The following is a 14,730-nucleotide window of genomic DNA, read 5'->3' on the forward strand; positions in this document are numbered from 1 at the left end:
ACCTCTTAAACACTGACTAGGCTAAATATTAGTTGGTGTTTCTTTATATGCATTGCTATGTCGCCTTACCCCTATGGGATATTTATATATTAAATATTTTTTGATAAGATAAGTAAATATACAATTCGAAATTTGAGAGGGTTTTCGAAAAATTTCAGATCCTCAGTAATATGTGAAATAATTCTAAAGAAGCCGGCTTGCATCACAATCACCAATATATTCAGAGAAACAAGGCTCATCTTTACATATATATTCAGAAAAACAAAATCAAACATTCACAGAAAAATGAAATGTTATGATATGAGTAAGAGATCTTGCAGATATCCCTATTACGGAATATTACAGATTTTGCTAGTTAAGAATTTGAGTAAAAGTCGAGGTGTGAGGCTATGGTAAGTTGTTGTGGCCTACAACAAAACTCTGAAGGGTGCAGTTGAAAGTTTACACAGCACTCCCTTGTCTAAATCCTCTAAACAAGAAAATAAGGATTTCCTTTACCTGGTTAATACACCACCTAATAGGTGTCCAAGTGGTAAGAAATAAGCAAACGGCCGAGAAAAGGAGTATACCTCAGGGATTTTAGTTTCAGATTCCAGCTGGAAAAAATGCATTTCATTTCACTCAATACAAATCTATGGATGGAGAAACCAAATCGAACATCCAAACTAAAACCCTAACCCCTCAATTTCCACAATCCAAATACAAAAATTCAATTCATCAACAAACAAAAATAGCGCGGGCACACACACACACAACATTATAACAAACACAATTCTAAGTAAGGGTTTTGATAAAATATTTTCGTACCTGAGCTTTATCAGCGAGCTGAACGACAAGTCGACCAACAGGCAACGGCGATTCATAAGAATAACTATAATTAATACATTCCGAACGCATATACCGAGAAAGTACACGGCCGTCGGCGGTGAGTCCGGCAATGGCAACACCGATATGGTCATCAACTTTGAAGATCTTCTTCTGGTGAGATGAAAGTTCAGAATTAGCCTTGTTAACACACGCGAGAATGACGTGACTCTTCGATCGAAGACCTATTGCTGCTGATCCTTGTTTTACTGCTTCCATTGCATACTCTACTTGAAATAGCCTTCCCGCCGGCGACCATGTTGTTACGTCGGTGTCGTACTGGTTCCTGAACATCTTCACTCGCTGAGAATGTTGAGTGATTCACACTCTACCCTCTGAAATGGTTTACTTTGTGCTTATGGATTTTGGTTTTCTTATTGTTCAAGGCAAAGTGGGTGAAGAAAGGGGTTATCGCCGCTACTCTTTCTTCACTGTCAGTCAAAGTAGCTCGGTCTTGGGCCGAAACAGTTACGGCCCAGTCTAATAAGCTTATTAGCATAACACAAGGTAGCCACTTTTATGGCTGCTGTTTAAAATATAGCCACAATTTGCAAAATGTGTAGATTTTAATCTCTATGTTGCTGCGCTTATTCTCAGTTTTATTATTTGCGCTGGTGTTTTTTCAGTCCGCTTAGGTTGAAGTGATGATTAGTCTCCAATGGACAGTTTGGTACCACAAGATTAAAAAAACGCCATGAATTCCAAGTTAAGAGTGTGAGTTCAAAAGGTAAATATCTAACTCCATCTACACTTGCTTTTCTTTTATTCATATATACACATACAAGTTTGGAGTTAAAAGTTGTTGTTTCTATGGAACCCGAAACTATACTACAAGTGGTTATAAGTGTAATTCTAGTATCACAAGTTCAAATCTCTCCGAGCTGAGTCTTTCCTACTTGCTGCAACCGTGTAAAAAGATAGTACTGAAAGGGGTGTGGTAATTATTCAGCAAAAGGACGTTTGTGAAGAGGTTTTTGGCCTTCTCGAAGTGAATAATCAATTTCTATAATTGCACAACTCTACCGATCTGTTTGAGTTTACTACATGCATATTAGTTCACGGAATCAAACATCACGAGTTGGGAGAATGGTGTATTGAGATGAAAATAACTGTTGCAAAATTCTGAAAACAACCAGTAACATGATTATCTGGTACTCTTTTAGTTGCATGAGCAAGTGCCAAAAGATACCAAGCTACGATATCTTAGTGACTAGAGTCGTGAACATGCAACCCAAAAAAAGTGGCCAAATACATAGGCAGACCCTTAAACTTGTCATTAATTTTTACTTAGACACCTCAACTGAGATTTGTTCCTATTGAACACCTGAACGCCCTCCAAAATGTGTTATTGAGCACATTCTGTTGACATGTGAATGTCCGTGTATGTCACGTCTTATCAGCTATTGGGAAGAAACCCCATTCTAATTTTGGCATTCATGGATCCTTGCTCAAAGATACAGAAAAGATCCAACGATGAAGAAGAAGAAGAGTTCGATATTTTCAATGTCTGAGAATGACTTTGATAGTTTGATGTCTGAAGAACAAGTTGGGAATATAGATATTAAATTGTTTGGGCCTATATTATTATTTTGGGCTCATATTCATTGGGCTCAATAAACTCTTTCCGTTTGGGCTCACTAGAACCAGCTGAAGACAAGATTAGTATTAGCTATTTTATATTTCTGCATTTCTTATTTAATTTTGTAAATAACATGTGGGTTTGTTATAGAATAGCCAATAGGATGATAGACAAGTGTACAGGTAGTTAGGCCTTAGATTCCATTCTTTGTTGTATATATGGATCAGTCTGTATAGTTCAGGAAATCTAATTGAAGATACACAGAAAATTTCTCCATCTTTCTCTATTTTCTTTCTTGGTATCAGAGCAGTTAGCTCGATCCAGCAATACAATCAATTTACTACATCAATTTCTTCAATAGAACAAGATAGGAGACACAATCTCTGCTGCAGAAACCAGTAATGTTGCAAAGGCTGTGACCTATGATGCTAATCACCCCGATCACCTCAATAACTCTGATTCTCCGAGTATGACTCTAGTCAATATTTGATGGAAGAGGTTACCCAGGATGGAGGAGATCCATTCTCTTGTCCTTATCAGCTAAAAGGAAGCTTGGATTCATCAATGGAGCTTGCAAATCTCCAGGTCTCAACTCTCCAGAACTTGAGCAATGGAATTGTGTGAATGACATGATGATCTCCTGGATCCTTAATGCTCTCTCAAAGGATATTGCAGATAGTGTCATTTATTCCAAAACTGCCAAGGAGCTTTGGGACAGTCTTGAGCAGAGATTTGGAAAATCAAATGGAGCAAAGCTCTATCACCTGCAAAAGGAATTATCAGGTTTAGTACAGGGGAATAGTGATATTGCAGGATATTTCACTAAGCTTAAACGTTTGTGGGATGAATTGGATGCTTTGAATGTCATTATATGCTGCTCTTGTGTTTGTACTTGTGAAGGAAAGGCAAAGTTAACTAAGTCACTGGAAGATCAAAGGTTGATCCAATTTCTAATGGGACTAAATGACATTTATGCACAAGCAAGAGGAAACATCCTCGTGATGAATCCCTTGCCCAGCATGGATGTTGCTTATTCTCTTCTCTTACAGGATGAAAATCAAAGGGAGGTCTATGCAAATGCAAATTTTAACTCTCAATCAGTGTCATTTATGGCAGCAGGAGAGAACAAAGAGCCTAATGCACAACTTCTAGCTGATTTTGCAGCCCTCATGATTACAGGACAAGGAAAGAATCATCAGAAATTCAGAAATCAGACTCAAAGGGGAGCAGGGACAGGAGCCAAATTCAACAATTATGGACACAAGTTTGTTAAACCTCAGCAGAAGTTCAAAGCAAAGAAGAAATACAATCCAAATGTGTCTTGTACTTATTGTGGAAAAACAGGACATACACAGGAAGATTGCTACAGAATCATTGGTTTTCCTGATGATTTTGAATTCACAAATCACAAAGGGTATCAGAATCAAATTAAGGGGAATGCAGTGGTGGCAAATGAAGAGCATGAAAGCCCAGCAGGACAAGAAAATGAGTTTAATGGGAATAACTTTGGACAGCAGCTTAGCAAAGAGCAGGTTGCAGAAATGATACACATCTATAAGCAAACAAAAATGGCACAGGCAGGAAATACAGGAATCAATGCTAATGCAATAGCAGGTACTATTCTGAAGTACTCAGGATCAGTTTTTACTACTTTAAAATCAGACACCTGGATCATAGATTCAGGTGCCTCAGAGCATATGTGTTTTGATCCTAATTCTTTCTTGTTTCTGTCTCCACTCCCTGTACCTTGGAACATCAGTTTACCTAACTCTTTCAAGGTGATTGTTACTCATATAGGGAGCATTTCTATTCTGCCTGGTCATATTCTGAACAATGTATTGCATGTTCCAAAATTCAAGTATAACCTGCTATCAGTTCATAGGTTTTGTGTTCAATTCAAATATGATGTGCTTTTCACATCTGTTGAGTGTGTGTTGCAGGGCCTTTCAATGAAGAGTCCTCAAGCTTTTAGTGAAGTTAGAGAAGGACTCTACTTATTGAAACCAAGTAGTATCAAGTCTAAGGGTTTATTTAGCAATGATGTATTTTCAATTCCAAAAGGAAGAAATTCCATTTCAGAGTCTGTTTCTTTTTCTAGTCCAGTCCTAGTGAACATTGTTTCAGATGTTAATCTTTGGCATGTAAGATTGGGTCATCTCCCATTTTCAGCAATAAAACATTTAGATTTCTTTCATTGTAAATCTAATTCTGATTTTGTTTGTGATGTGTGTCCTAAGGCTAGGCAAACCAGAAATCCTTTCCCTATCAGTAAAATAAGTTCCAAGCACAGATTTGAGCTTATACATATTGACACATGGGGACCTTATAAGTCAAATACCTACAATGGTTTTAGATATTTCCTTACTATAGTAGATGACTATAGTAGGGGGACATGGACAATTTTACTAAGTGCTAAAAGTAATGCTTTTCCGACGCTTAAATCTTTCATATCTATGGTTGAGAGACAATTCAATGAGAAGGTAAGAGTGATAAGATCTGACAATGCATTGGAACTGGGAAAAGGGACTCAAGAGGCAGCCTTCCTAGCCTCTCAAGGAATTCTACATCAATTGTCTTGTGTGGCAACTCCCCAACAAAATGGAGTTGTTGAAAGGAAACATAGACATCTTTTGGAGATTGCAAGAGCTTTAATGTTTCAATCAAAGTTGCCTATGTCATATTGGGGAGAATCTATTTTAACTGCCACACATCTTATTAATAGGATGCCTTCCAGTGTTCTTAAAGGGAAAACACCATATGAGGTCTTGTTTCAAAAGAAGCCTAAGTATGATCATTTAAGGAATTTTGGATGTCTTTGTTATGCTTCAACATTAGCACAGGTAAGGGGAAAGTTTGATGGGAGAGCAACAGCCTGTGTTTTGCTTGGATACCCCCTTCATCAAAAAGGATATAAGCTACTGGAAATATCCATAGGAAGAGTATTTGTTTCAAGGAATGTCAAGTTTCATGAGACACATTTTCCCTTTGCTAAAAACAGACCTTCACATCAGCCTATTTTTTCCAACCCAACCTCCAGTACATAATATACCTACCCAGTTCCATTACAGGATCATCAATCACCTATTTCTTTGGAACCTGAACTTCCTGATAACTTTTCTTCACCATCACCAAGTTCTTCATCAACACCCCACCATTCTTATTCACCTTCTAGTCCAATTTCTTCCTCACCTATCCCAGATACACCACATACCATATCACCACTTCCTGAACCTAACCAGGCTACACCAATGAGAAGGTCAGGAAGGATTACCAACCAACCAACCTACCTAAAAGACTATGTGTGCAGTAATATCATGTTCACAGATGTATGAGCTGCTTGTTTCACTCATCCAACTAAACCTAGGGAGTATTGTTTCTCCTCTCTATCCCCAAACAACCAACATGTCATGCAGTCATTTTCTACACTTACAGAGCCTAACAGTTTTGCACAGGCTTGTCAACATCCAGGTTGGATTGCAGCTATGGATTCAGAGATTAAGGCACTAGAAGACAACCACACATAGGATGTAGTTGAGCTACCCAAAGGGAAAAGAGCTCTACCTTGCAAATGGGTATACAAGGTGAATCATCTATCAGATGGAAGAGTTGAAAGATTAAAGGCAAGGCTGGTAGTAAGGGGGGGGATGTCCAAAGAGAAGGGATAGATTATGGAGAGACATTTTCACCAGTGGTGAAGATGACCACCATAAGATGTTTGCTCACTATTGCAGCCAAAAGAGACTGGAATGTGTCTCAATTGGATGTCAACAATGCATTTCTGCATGGTGATCTTCAGGAGGAGGTGTATATGAAATTTCCTTCAGGTTTACCACCTCCCAATCCTAAGCATGTTTGTTTACTAAGAAAATCATTATATGGATTGAAGCAAGCATCTAGGCAATGGTATGTCAGGCTTGCAGGGGCTTTGAGTTTTAAGGGGTATTCTTCATCATTAAATGATTATTCTCTATTTTTTAAACGAACACGAAGTCTGATTTCTATACTAGCTGTCTATGTAGATGACATTCTACTAACTGGAGATGATTTGGAAGAGATCAAGCACATCAAGGATTTCCTAAATACTGAATTCAAAGTCAAAAATTTAGGAAGCATACATTATTTTTTGGGGATGGAGATTCTGAGAGAAAAAAGGTTTTATTGTGAGTCAAAGAAAATTTACCTTGGACATGCTGAATGAGTTTGAAGTTTCTCACTTGGGTCGAGTTACTTCTCCTCTTGACCCTTCTTCCAAACTCCAAGCTGATGATGGAAAACCTATGCACAACCCCACAGTGTATCGACATCTAGTTGGGAAGTTGAACTACCTGACTAACACTCGACAGATCTATCTTTTGCAGTTCTCACCCTCAGCCAGTACATGCAGAAGCCATGTCTCTCTCACTTCAATGCAGCATTACGAGTGTTGAAATATTTGAGCTCAGATCCTGGACAAGGGATCCTTTTATCAGCAGCACCATCTTTCTCTTTGCTTGCTTTTTGTGATGCTGATTGGGCTTCCTGTAAGGATTCAAGAAGGTCTGTAAGTGGATTTTTTATCACATTAGGAGGAGCACCAATTTCTTGAAAATCAAAGAAGCAAGTATCAATTTCTCTTTCATCTGCAGAAGCAGAATATAGATCTATGCGTAGAGTGACTGCAGAACTTACTTGGCTTGTTCGTCTTCTTGAGGATTTGTCTGCACCAGTCACCCTTCCCATACCTCTTCATTCTGATAGCAAAGCAGCCATCCACATAGCCCGTAACCCCGTCTTCCATGAACGCACAAAATATGTGGAGATTGACTGCCATTTTGTGCGTCAACAGTTTCTTTCCGCGTTAATCACACTCTGTTTTGTTCCTTCTAAAGAACAACTGGCAGATCTCTTCACAAAACCTCTATCAGGGGTTTCTCACTCAGAAATTTTGAACAAGTTGGGGGTCACCAGGTTACCCTCCAACTTGAGGGGGGATATTGGGAAGAAACCCCATTCTAATTTTGGTATTCATGGATCCTTGCTCAAAGATACAGAAAAGATCCAACGATGAAGAAGAAGAGTTCGATATTTTCAATGTCTGAGAATGACTTTGATAGTTTGATGTCTGAAGAACAAGTTGGGTACATAGATATTAAATTGTTTGGGCCTATATTATTATTTTGGGCTCATATTCATTGGGCTCAATAAACTCTTTCCGTTTGGGCTCACTAGAACCGGCTGAAGACAAGATTAGTATTAGCTATTTTATATTTCTGCATTTCTTATTTAATTTTGTAAATAACATGTGGGTTTGTTATAGAATAGCGAATAGGATGATAGACAAGTGTACAGGTAGTTAGGCCTTAGATTCCAGTCTTTGTTGTATATATGGATCAGTCTGTACAGTTCAGGAAATCTAATTGAAGATACACAGAAAATATTCATAGTTTTTACCGGAATTCGTGACAACTTCTTTTGCATCTTATTTTCAACCTATTTTCTTCTACTTGCCAAGCCATCTTCACCACCACCTCCTCCTATTCCCAGATCTGGCCAACGGCCACCATAACCATCAGCTTCTCTTTCTCAGTATCAGTTGCTGCACCACCACACCACAACCAACAGACCCAACTTAACCCATCAACCCAACATGGAGAAAAACAGAAAAGCTCCTTTCTTCTACCGATAATCAGCAAGTCAAGATTACACTTTAATCAGGATTTTGGGTTGGCCAAGGAAGAATGACACTTCCTCACATAGTCATTTCTCCCTTTTCTCTTCAAGTCTTGTGACTGTACCAAGAAATTTATGTCACTTTCCTCAACATTGAAGACATCCAATAACGCTTGCTGAGTTGTAAGGATGTTTAAATCCATTTCAAGAAATATCTAAACTTTAATTTTTTGATACTTCCAGAAAACAATCCACAAACGGCAGGCCGACCACCTCTGTTTGTTTCTTTCCTATTTTCTGATCAGATTTTTTATTAAGAAAATTTGTCTCTCTTTTTATTTGTTGCTGACATGTAAGTATGTAACTTTTTTATTAGTTTTGTCTGCCACTACAACAGAGTGTGAGTTCACGCACCACTGCTAGTTTGAAATTGTCGAATTTGGGTATAGTAGACACGTTTTTTGGGAGCTCAAGTGGTCAATAGGACTAAGTCTTAGTTGAAGTGCTTAAGTGAAAATTGGTGACAAGTTTAAGAGGCTCTCAATGTATTTGGCCCAGAAAAAGTCACAAGACTCATTTTGATGTAAACAGAAAGCACAAAAATACCATCTTTATCTATGTGATAATGTTGAATAACATTATGTCTCTTTGCTAAATGAACCGCAAGCCTCATGGAATAAGTTAAACTTGGAAGAGTGGTAAACACTAAATGATAGACATTGGCAGTTCTTGGCATGAGCAGGTACTCCGATCTCTGCTATATCAAAAATCACAACTTAGAAAGGAAGGATGAGAAAAGCTCCAACTACTGCTTAATTTTATCATGTATAGACAATGATCTATTGGCAATCTAACATGGACAAAAAGTAAGAGAATGCCTTGGAAAATCAGGACGAAATGAGAAAGACCATCTCCCTAATTCAAGATATCCAGAGAGCTGGTTTGTTGGGTCTGAAATGGCAATGTCACAAGATGCGAAGGGTATCTTGGAACATCCATTCTAACAGTTAAGACATGGTATTAACCAATTCAGCCAATGCCTTGGAACCCACCTTGGGACCATATTTCCTGTGGTGACTTGTTTCCATATAAAATAACAATATCGTAACATGGCAAAGAAAATATTTCAGCATGAATCCTAGAACACTTTGAGCTATATGCACAGAGATAGTCTCTAAGTTCTAAAATGCTCCAAATAAAAATATGGTTCAAGGAGAACAGAGTGAGGATTTGCTTTTTGGTCCTAACAAGGCTCTTCGTTAGGTCAAAAAGAGGGCATTTACAAACCAAGAGCATGAAGCATAATTGCATTTTGCGCATGCATGCGGTTCTCAGCTTGGGGGAATACAATGGAGTTTGGTGCTTCAATCACGCCATCAGTAACTTCAACTCCTCTTTCCGCTGGCAAACAGTGCATGAAATACGCCTTTTTTCCAGCTAGTTTCATCAGTTCTTCATCCACCTGTAGAGAAATAATAAGACATAATGTCAAGCATGTGCTGCAGCGTTGGTGTGGGATCGATAAATGCTTCTTTTATTTTGGCAAGTTAGGCAGAGTTAAAGTTTGTTTTGATAATATAAAACAACGGATTGAGATTATTGTTTGCTGTTGATTCTTCTCAAGTTGTCTATCAGAACTAGAGAGGGTATCACACTAACCCGAAAACAGGAAATATAGCCATCTTAAACAATTTCTTAGAATTGGCAAAAATTGCAGAACTTAATTGACTGTGAAGCTAGCCACAGTAAAATATCAGAGTGAGATGCTTTTCAACTATCTATTACCCGAGAATCACTGGCTAGCAAAACCTCGCTTAATTATATGTTGCAACCTTGGTTTTTCATATTAAAAGAAATACGATTCAGGTCTCTACCTTTCCACTAATATCAAAGTCTAATCGTACACAAAGAAGTTGATGCACAAGCAGTGCCTACACAGTGAGCACCGCCCCATTAAAGTTCCAGAAAGTTTGGATAACTCCCCAACAGTAAAGGATAAACTGGCTCCTAGAAACCTGGATCCCAGTGGCCAGAAATGTTAAATAGAAGACCATTTGGAGCAGTTCATTAACTCCCTGCATAATATTTTCATGAACCCTCAATAAAGTCAACCTTGCTACAATAGCTTGATAGGATAGCAGGACGTATTTCTAGAAACCTCCTAAATTGCCAATGTATTGAGCTCTCTGCCAAGTTATTTCGTGTTAGGTTGAAATAGGTATTTAATTCTCCTACTTGTACAAGCTGACTAGATCATAAGAGCCATTTCTCATGCTCCTACCTGGAATCCTTGAAAGACTTGACGGCGATGTGCAGCTTCTTCCTTTTGTCCCATGCTGGCCCAGACATCTGCATAGACAACATCAGCGCCTCTAACAGCTTCCTTTGGATCATTAGTTATCTCAATTTTGCTGACTCCAGCCTGTCGTGCTTTCTCAACTGTTTCCTGATCAGGTTCAAAACCTTTGGGGCAGGCACAAACAAAGTGGAAAGGAATCACTGACGCCAATAGCAGCCAAGAATGCACTATGTTATTTCCATCTCCAACATAGACGACCTGGAATTTGCAGCCACCACTAGGTTATTGAAATCAAATTACCAATACAACAAAACATGTTTGAGATTATTTAAAAGAAATCTGAAATGTTTTGAGGTGTTTCAACTTCCACATCCACCCTCAAAATTAGATGTTTAATGAATCCGTTTTGTTGGTAAGAACAATGTAGCCAATATAGATCACTTTTTGGATCTTCTATGCTCATTGTGTTCTATTTAGAAGTGGAAGGTGAGAATATATAAGGGAGCTGTAATGCCTCTTGATTGAGATGTACTCTTTTTGCATCTTCTGGGTGCATATAAATAAAACGTAATTGCTTCATCAAGAAAACTAAAAAAGAGCTAACCTTAGTTCCTTCCAGCTGACCGACATGTTCGATCATTGTAAGGGCATCAGCCATAATTTGACAAGGATGGTTATAGTCTGTGAGGCCATTGATCACAGGCACAGTTGCATATTTAGCTAGATCAAGAATGTCCTGCAAAACACATGAAATACAATTGATACCAATATTTGATTTGCAGTGGGAATGAAAGAAAGGGGGGAGATTTTCCTAAACTCAGTGGACAGATAACTTGGTCCACATTTCTAATTAAGCAATGCCTAAAGAATATTCAGACATGAACAGCTATACACTCAATTAACTTGCTGAGAAAAGCACAGCAACATCAAACTGCCATATCTGTAAGCTGCAGTAATAAAACTAGGTTCAAGAGCATCTTGATGGTTTGCGTCATTGTTGTCAGGAGATGTGAAAAGAAAAGACAGTTTGATGTCTTTGGAGCCAAATGCCATCAGAGATTAATCATAACAAAATTTCTAGGACCATCAAATATAAATGGGCCTTCTCTTTACGTCGTCCCCTACTTCCTCCTAACTGCCCCCAGGGAAAATGAAGAAAATATTTGTTTCAACTATTATATGGAGTTGCCAAGAGCGGCTTTAATTGAAGATGCAAAAATGCAGACTTGACAGCTGTAACGCTACAACAATATCTGTCATGCAATGCTTCTTATAAGCCTTAATTCTTACCAAGCACCAGGAAAAAGTCGCAACAGAAAACTCACCAGCTTACCTGATGAGCAAAAACTCTAGCCATAATGATGTCATTATAGCGAGAAAGAACACGAGCAACATCGCGAGTTTCTTCCCGCTTACCCATCTGTATGTCATCTGGTCCCAAATATATCGCATGGCCTCCAAGCAAGTAAAACCCTGTCTCGAAAGAAACCCGTGTCCTCATGGAAGGCTTGGCAAAAATCATTGCCATAGTTTTACCCGTGAATGGGAGATATGTCCTCTCTCCCGATTTTAGCAACTCTTTAACCTCTCTGGCTCTATCCAAGATGTTCAAAATAGTGGCTTTGTCAAAATCACTGATGTGTAGAAAGTCCTTCTGATTGGCAGTTGCTGGAATAGAAAACTTTAAAGACATGTTAAAAATATCCATCTTCAACAGACTATGATAAGAACTTGTACTTAACACATGATTAGTAAGCATGTTCAGATCACATCTACCCCATCTTTAATCCAAACACAAGGATTAAACCATCAGCAGACATGCTCTTTTGACAAATTTGCATTTTTGCTATGAGAAGCTTTATATAACTTTTCTTAGCATTCATGTTCTATATATTGTAGAAGATTACATGTTGGTTCTCCAAATTCATATGCTATTTACACTTTATCCTTGTCAAACCAATCTGTTTTATAAACCTCAAGTTTTTTAAATACCGGCAGATAACTCCTCAGAAATTGGCCAATCAGCCACATTTACAATAGACAATACAAATGTCCATGTAGCAAAATATGTTTCTTAACCAAATCAGTAATAACAAATTTTTAATTACTTACTCCACAACAGGAAGACAGTTAAAACTAGAATATGTCAACAATTTTAAACAAAACATGCCTGGTTTTTGGTGATTATTTCAACTCCAGTACTAATTACTATGAAGCAACTGTAAATACCAAAAAGGTGAAAAGGCAGACGAACAAAGCGTGAGTCTGGTACAAATTAAAACGCCTCCATGGAATTATCATAGAAATGTTTATTTTGGGAAAAAGATTATTGTTTGGACATTTTGTAGTGTTTGACTGGCTATAAAAGACTATAACTAGGTGGGTAATATTACGGTGTAGAGGTAGCATATGACAATAGTGTTCCGGTCATCTTTCAGAGTATTACAGACTAATACCAATGTCTAAATGTTGGTTGGAGCAAGTGATGTGGCATATGAGTTGGGATGCCTTTAAAGGAAAAACGGCTTATGTACACAAGTAACAGAAGTCATTTTTTACTCTTTTGGCGGAGAATATTTCCCTTGGAGAAAACATTTTCAAAAACTCAATGTAACCAAACTCTGAAAATTGATTTAATCAACAAAATTATTAGCGAGGAATTTATTTTGCATCTACCAAAAACACACCCAATAAGAAATGAAGTAGAAAGCATACAAGCTCAATCAGGTTAATCATCCAATGTGCATGACAAAATTAGACTTCCTAGACCAATATATGAGGATAAGCAACAATATCCCTCTTAGACAAAGTTCCACCAGAACATGAGTTTTCGACAAGTAAATTAAATAGAGTATGATTTAAGCTATACACACACAATGTAAAGATTTTTTGCACTACCAATGTAATTTAACCTATGATAGTAGGTTACTTACTATTTTTACCAGGATACCAATTACTGCCGGGGGTGATACACGTGGTTTCAAGCGGTGTCACGTGACACTGCTTCAAGGGAAAAAAATCACTAAATATATGTATAAATGATAAATTAAAAGAGAAATAACAGATAATTTCCATTACAGTAACACCACTTGAACATGTGAGGTGCTCTAGTCTGTTGTTAACACAGTTCTTTATGCTAATGTGAGTCCTGAGTTCGATCCTCTACATATGCTTAGTCTAGGCATTTTTCTTACCTTTTTATTATAAAATATATCTTAATAATATCCTAAAGGTCTTACACACCAAATGTTTCCCGGAGTGTGTCGAAGACAAAGCTAATCCCTGAGTTTGGTGTTATAGTAAAAAAATAAAAAAAAATAAAAAATAAATTCATTTGTCAGCTTTTTTAAGTGACACCGCTTACACAAAATACTCAGTACGCCACTGATTACTGCCTATCATAGAGATTTACAGGTAATTGCCTAATACGTGACTTGATTGTGTAAATATCCGTCATGCACAGAACTTAACTCAATTAAGTCAATGCAAAAGTATCCCTAATATTGAAATGAAATGTTCTGCGAGAGACTACGCGTTCCAAGTTAAAAAATGCCCCGGATTAAAAAATGAATGAACTAAACAATTCCAACGGCAAAAACTTCAAATTAAACACAAAAACATTTAAAAAATTCGAGGAAATATAGCGAACCATTTGCAATGACGGAGGAAGGAGATGTAGCTGGAGAGCTGACATGGCATGAGAAGCGTAGACGAGTAGCCGGAAATGTGACTGGAGAAGGTGCGATTACGCCGGAGAAGTGCGACGATTGCTTGCCGGAGTGAGAGAGAGAAGAGACGGAGGAGAAGGAAGAGAGGGTTTCCGGTGACCGGAGAGAGGATAGCTGAGAAAAAATGGCCGCCATTGTTTTGCTGAGTAAAGCAGAGAGAGTAAATTGGTAAATTTGGAGTAGCAGAGTGTTTCTTAATGATAATAATAAACCCTACTCAAGCCTAGTTTTAAAGCTATGTCAAGGGAAAGAATTTGAACATTAGCTTTAATAACTATATGTTTGTATTGGGTGATACCCTTTTTTGCTTGAGCCCGACCGGGTTGGGTCCGGTCCGGGGCAAGTCGGGGCCATCGAACCCGACCTGGATGCAAGGTAGAACGACGGCCACGTCAACAACCGAGGTCGAGTCATTTCGAGACCGTTGCAGAGCTCGATATGAGTCACCACCGGATGGAGAAACACACAAGGTCGGAAGCCGGACTCGTAACGGATAACCAAGCGTCGCCGGATATCTCGCCCAAACGTGATTTTCTCAACCACTTCAGGCCATTAAGGCGTAATTACAGGGATCCACGATGTAATTAATTTACCTACCTTATTTTTACCCT

General features: G+C 38.2%; 2 protein-coding genes across 2 annotated transcripts; both read right to left on the minus strand.

Moving 5' to 3' along the window:
* Nucleotides 1-807: 807 nt before the first annotated feature.
* On the minus strand, nucleotides 808-1,301 carry LOC109207774 (proteasome subunit alpha type-1-A-like; the record flags this gene model as incomplete). The annotated part of the gene is given in 1 exon segment (XM_019370760.1): nucleotides 808-1,301. A coding segment is annotated over 1 exon segment (351 nt), but the record flags the coding sequence as incomplete, so codon positions are not given.
* Nucleotides 1,302-9,129: 7,828 nt separating this feature from the next.
* Nucleotides 9,130-14,351, minus strand: LOC109207775 (ornithine carbamoyltransferase, chloroplastic-like). The gene is made up of 5 exons (XM_019370761.1): nucleotides 14,041-14,351; nucleotides 11,725-12,059; nucleotides 10,996-11,127; nucleotides 10,374-10,649; nucleotides 9,130-9,554 (listed from the first exon to the last, which is right to left on the minus strand). Exons 1-5 carry the CDS (start codon nucleotides 14,252-14,254, stop codon nucleotides 9,372-9,374), a joined length of 1,140 nt encoding a protein of 379 aa, XP_019226306.1. The 5' UTR covers nucleotides 14,255-14,351; the 3' UTR covers nucleotides 9,130-9,371.
* Between the last annotated feature and the right edge of the window lie 379 nt (nucleotides 14,352-14,730).

The sequence above is a fragment of the Nicotiana attenuata genome, unplaced genomic scaffold (assembly GCF_001879085.1).
Source record: "Nicotiana attenuata strain UT unplaced genomic scaffold, NIATTr2, whole genome shotgun sequence".
NCBI classification, from domain to species: Eukaryota; Viridiplantae; Streptophyta; class Magnoliopsida; order Solanales; family Solanaceae; genus Nicotiana; species Nicotiana attenuata.

Coding starts and splice junctions, on each gene's coding strand:
- LOC109207775 (XM_019370761.1), bottom strand. CDS start 14,254: ATGGCGGCCATTTTTTCTCAGCTATCCTCTCTCCGGTCACCGGAAACC. Junction 11,128..11,724: donor CTAGAGTTTTTGCTCATCAG/GTAAGCTGGTGA, acceptor TGTGTTTTGCAG/GACATTCTTGATCTAGCTAA. Junction 10,650..10,995: donor GTCAGCTGGAAGGAACTAAG/GTTAGCTCTTTT, acceptor TGCAAATTCCAG/GTCGTCTATGTTGGAGATGG.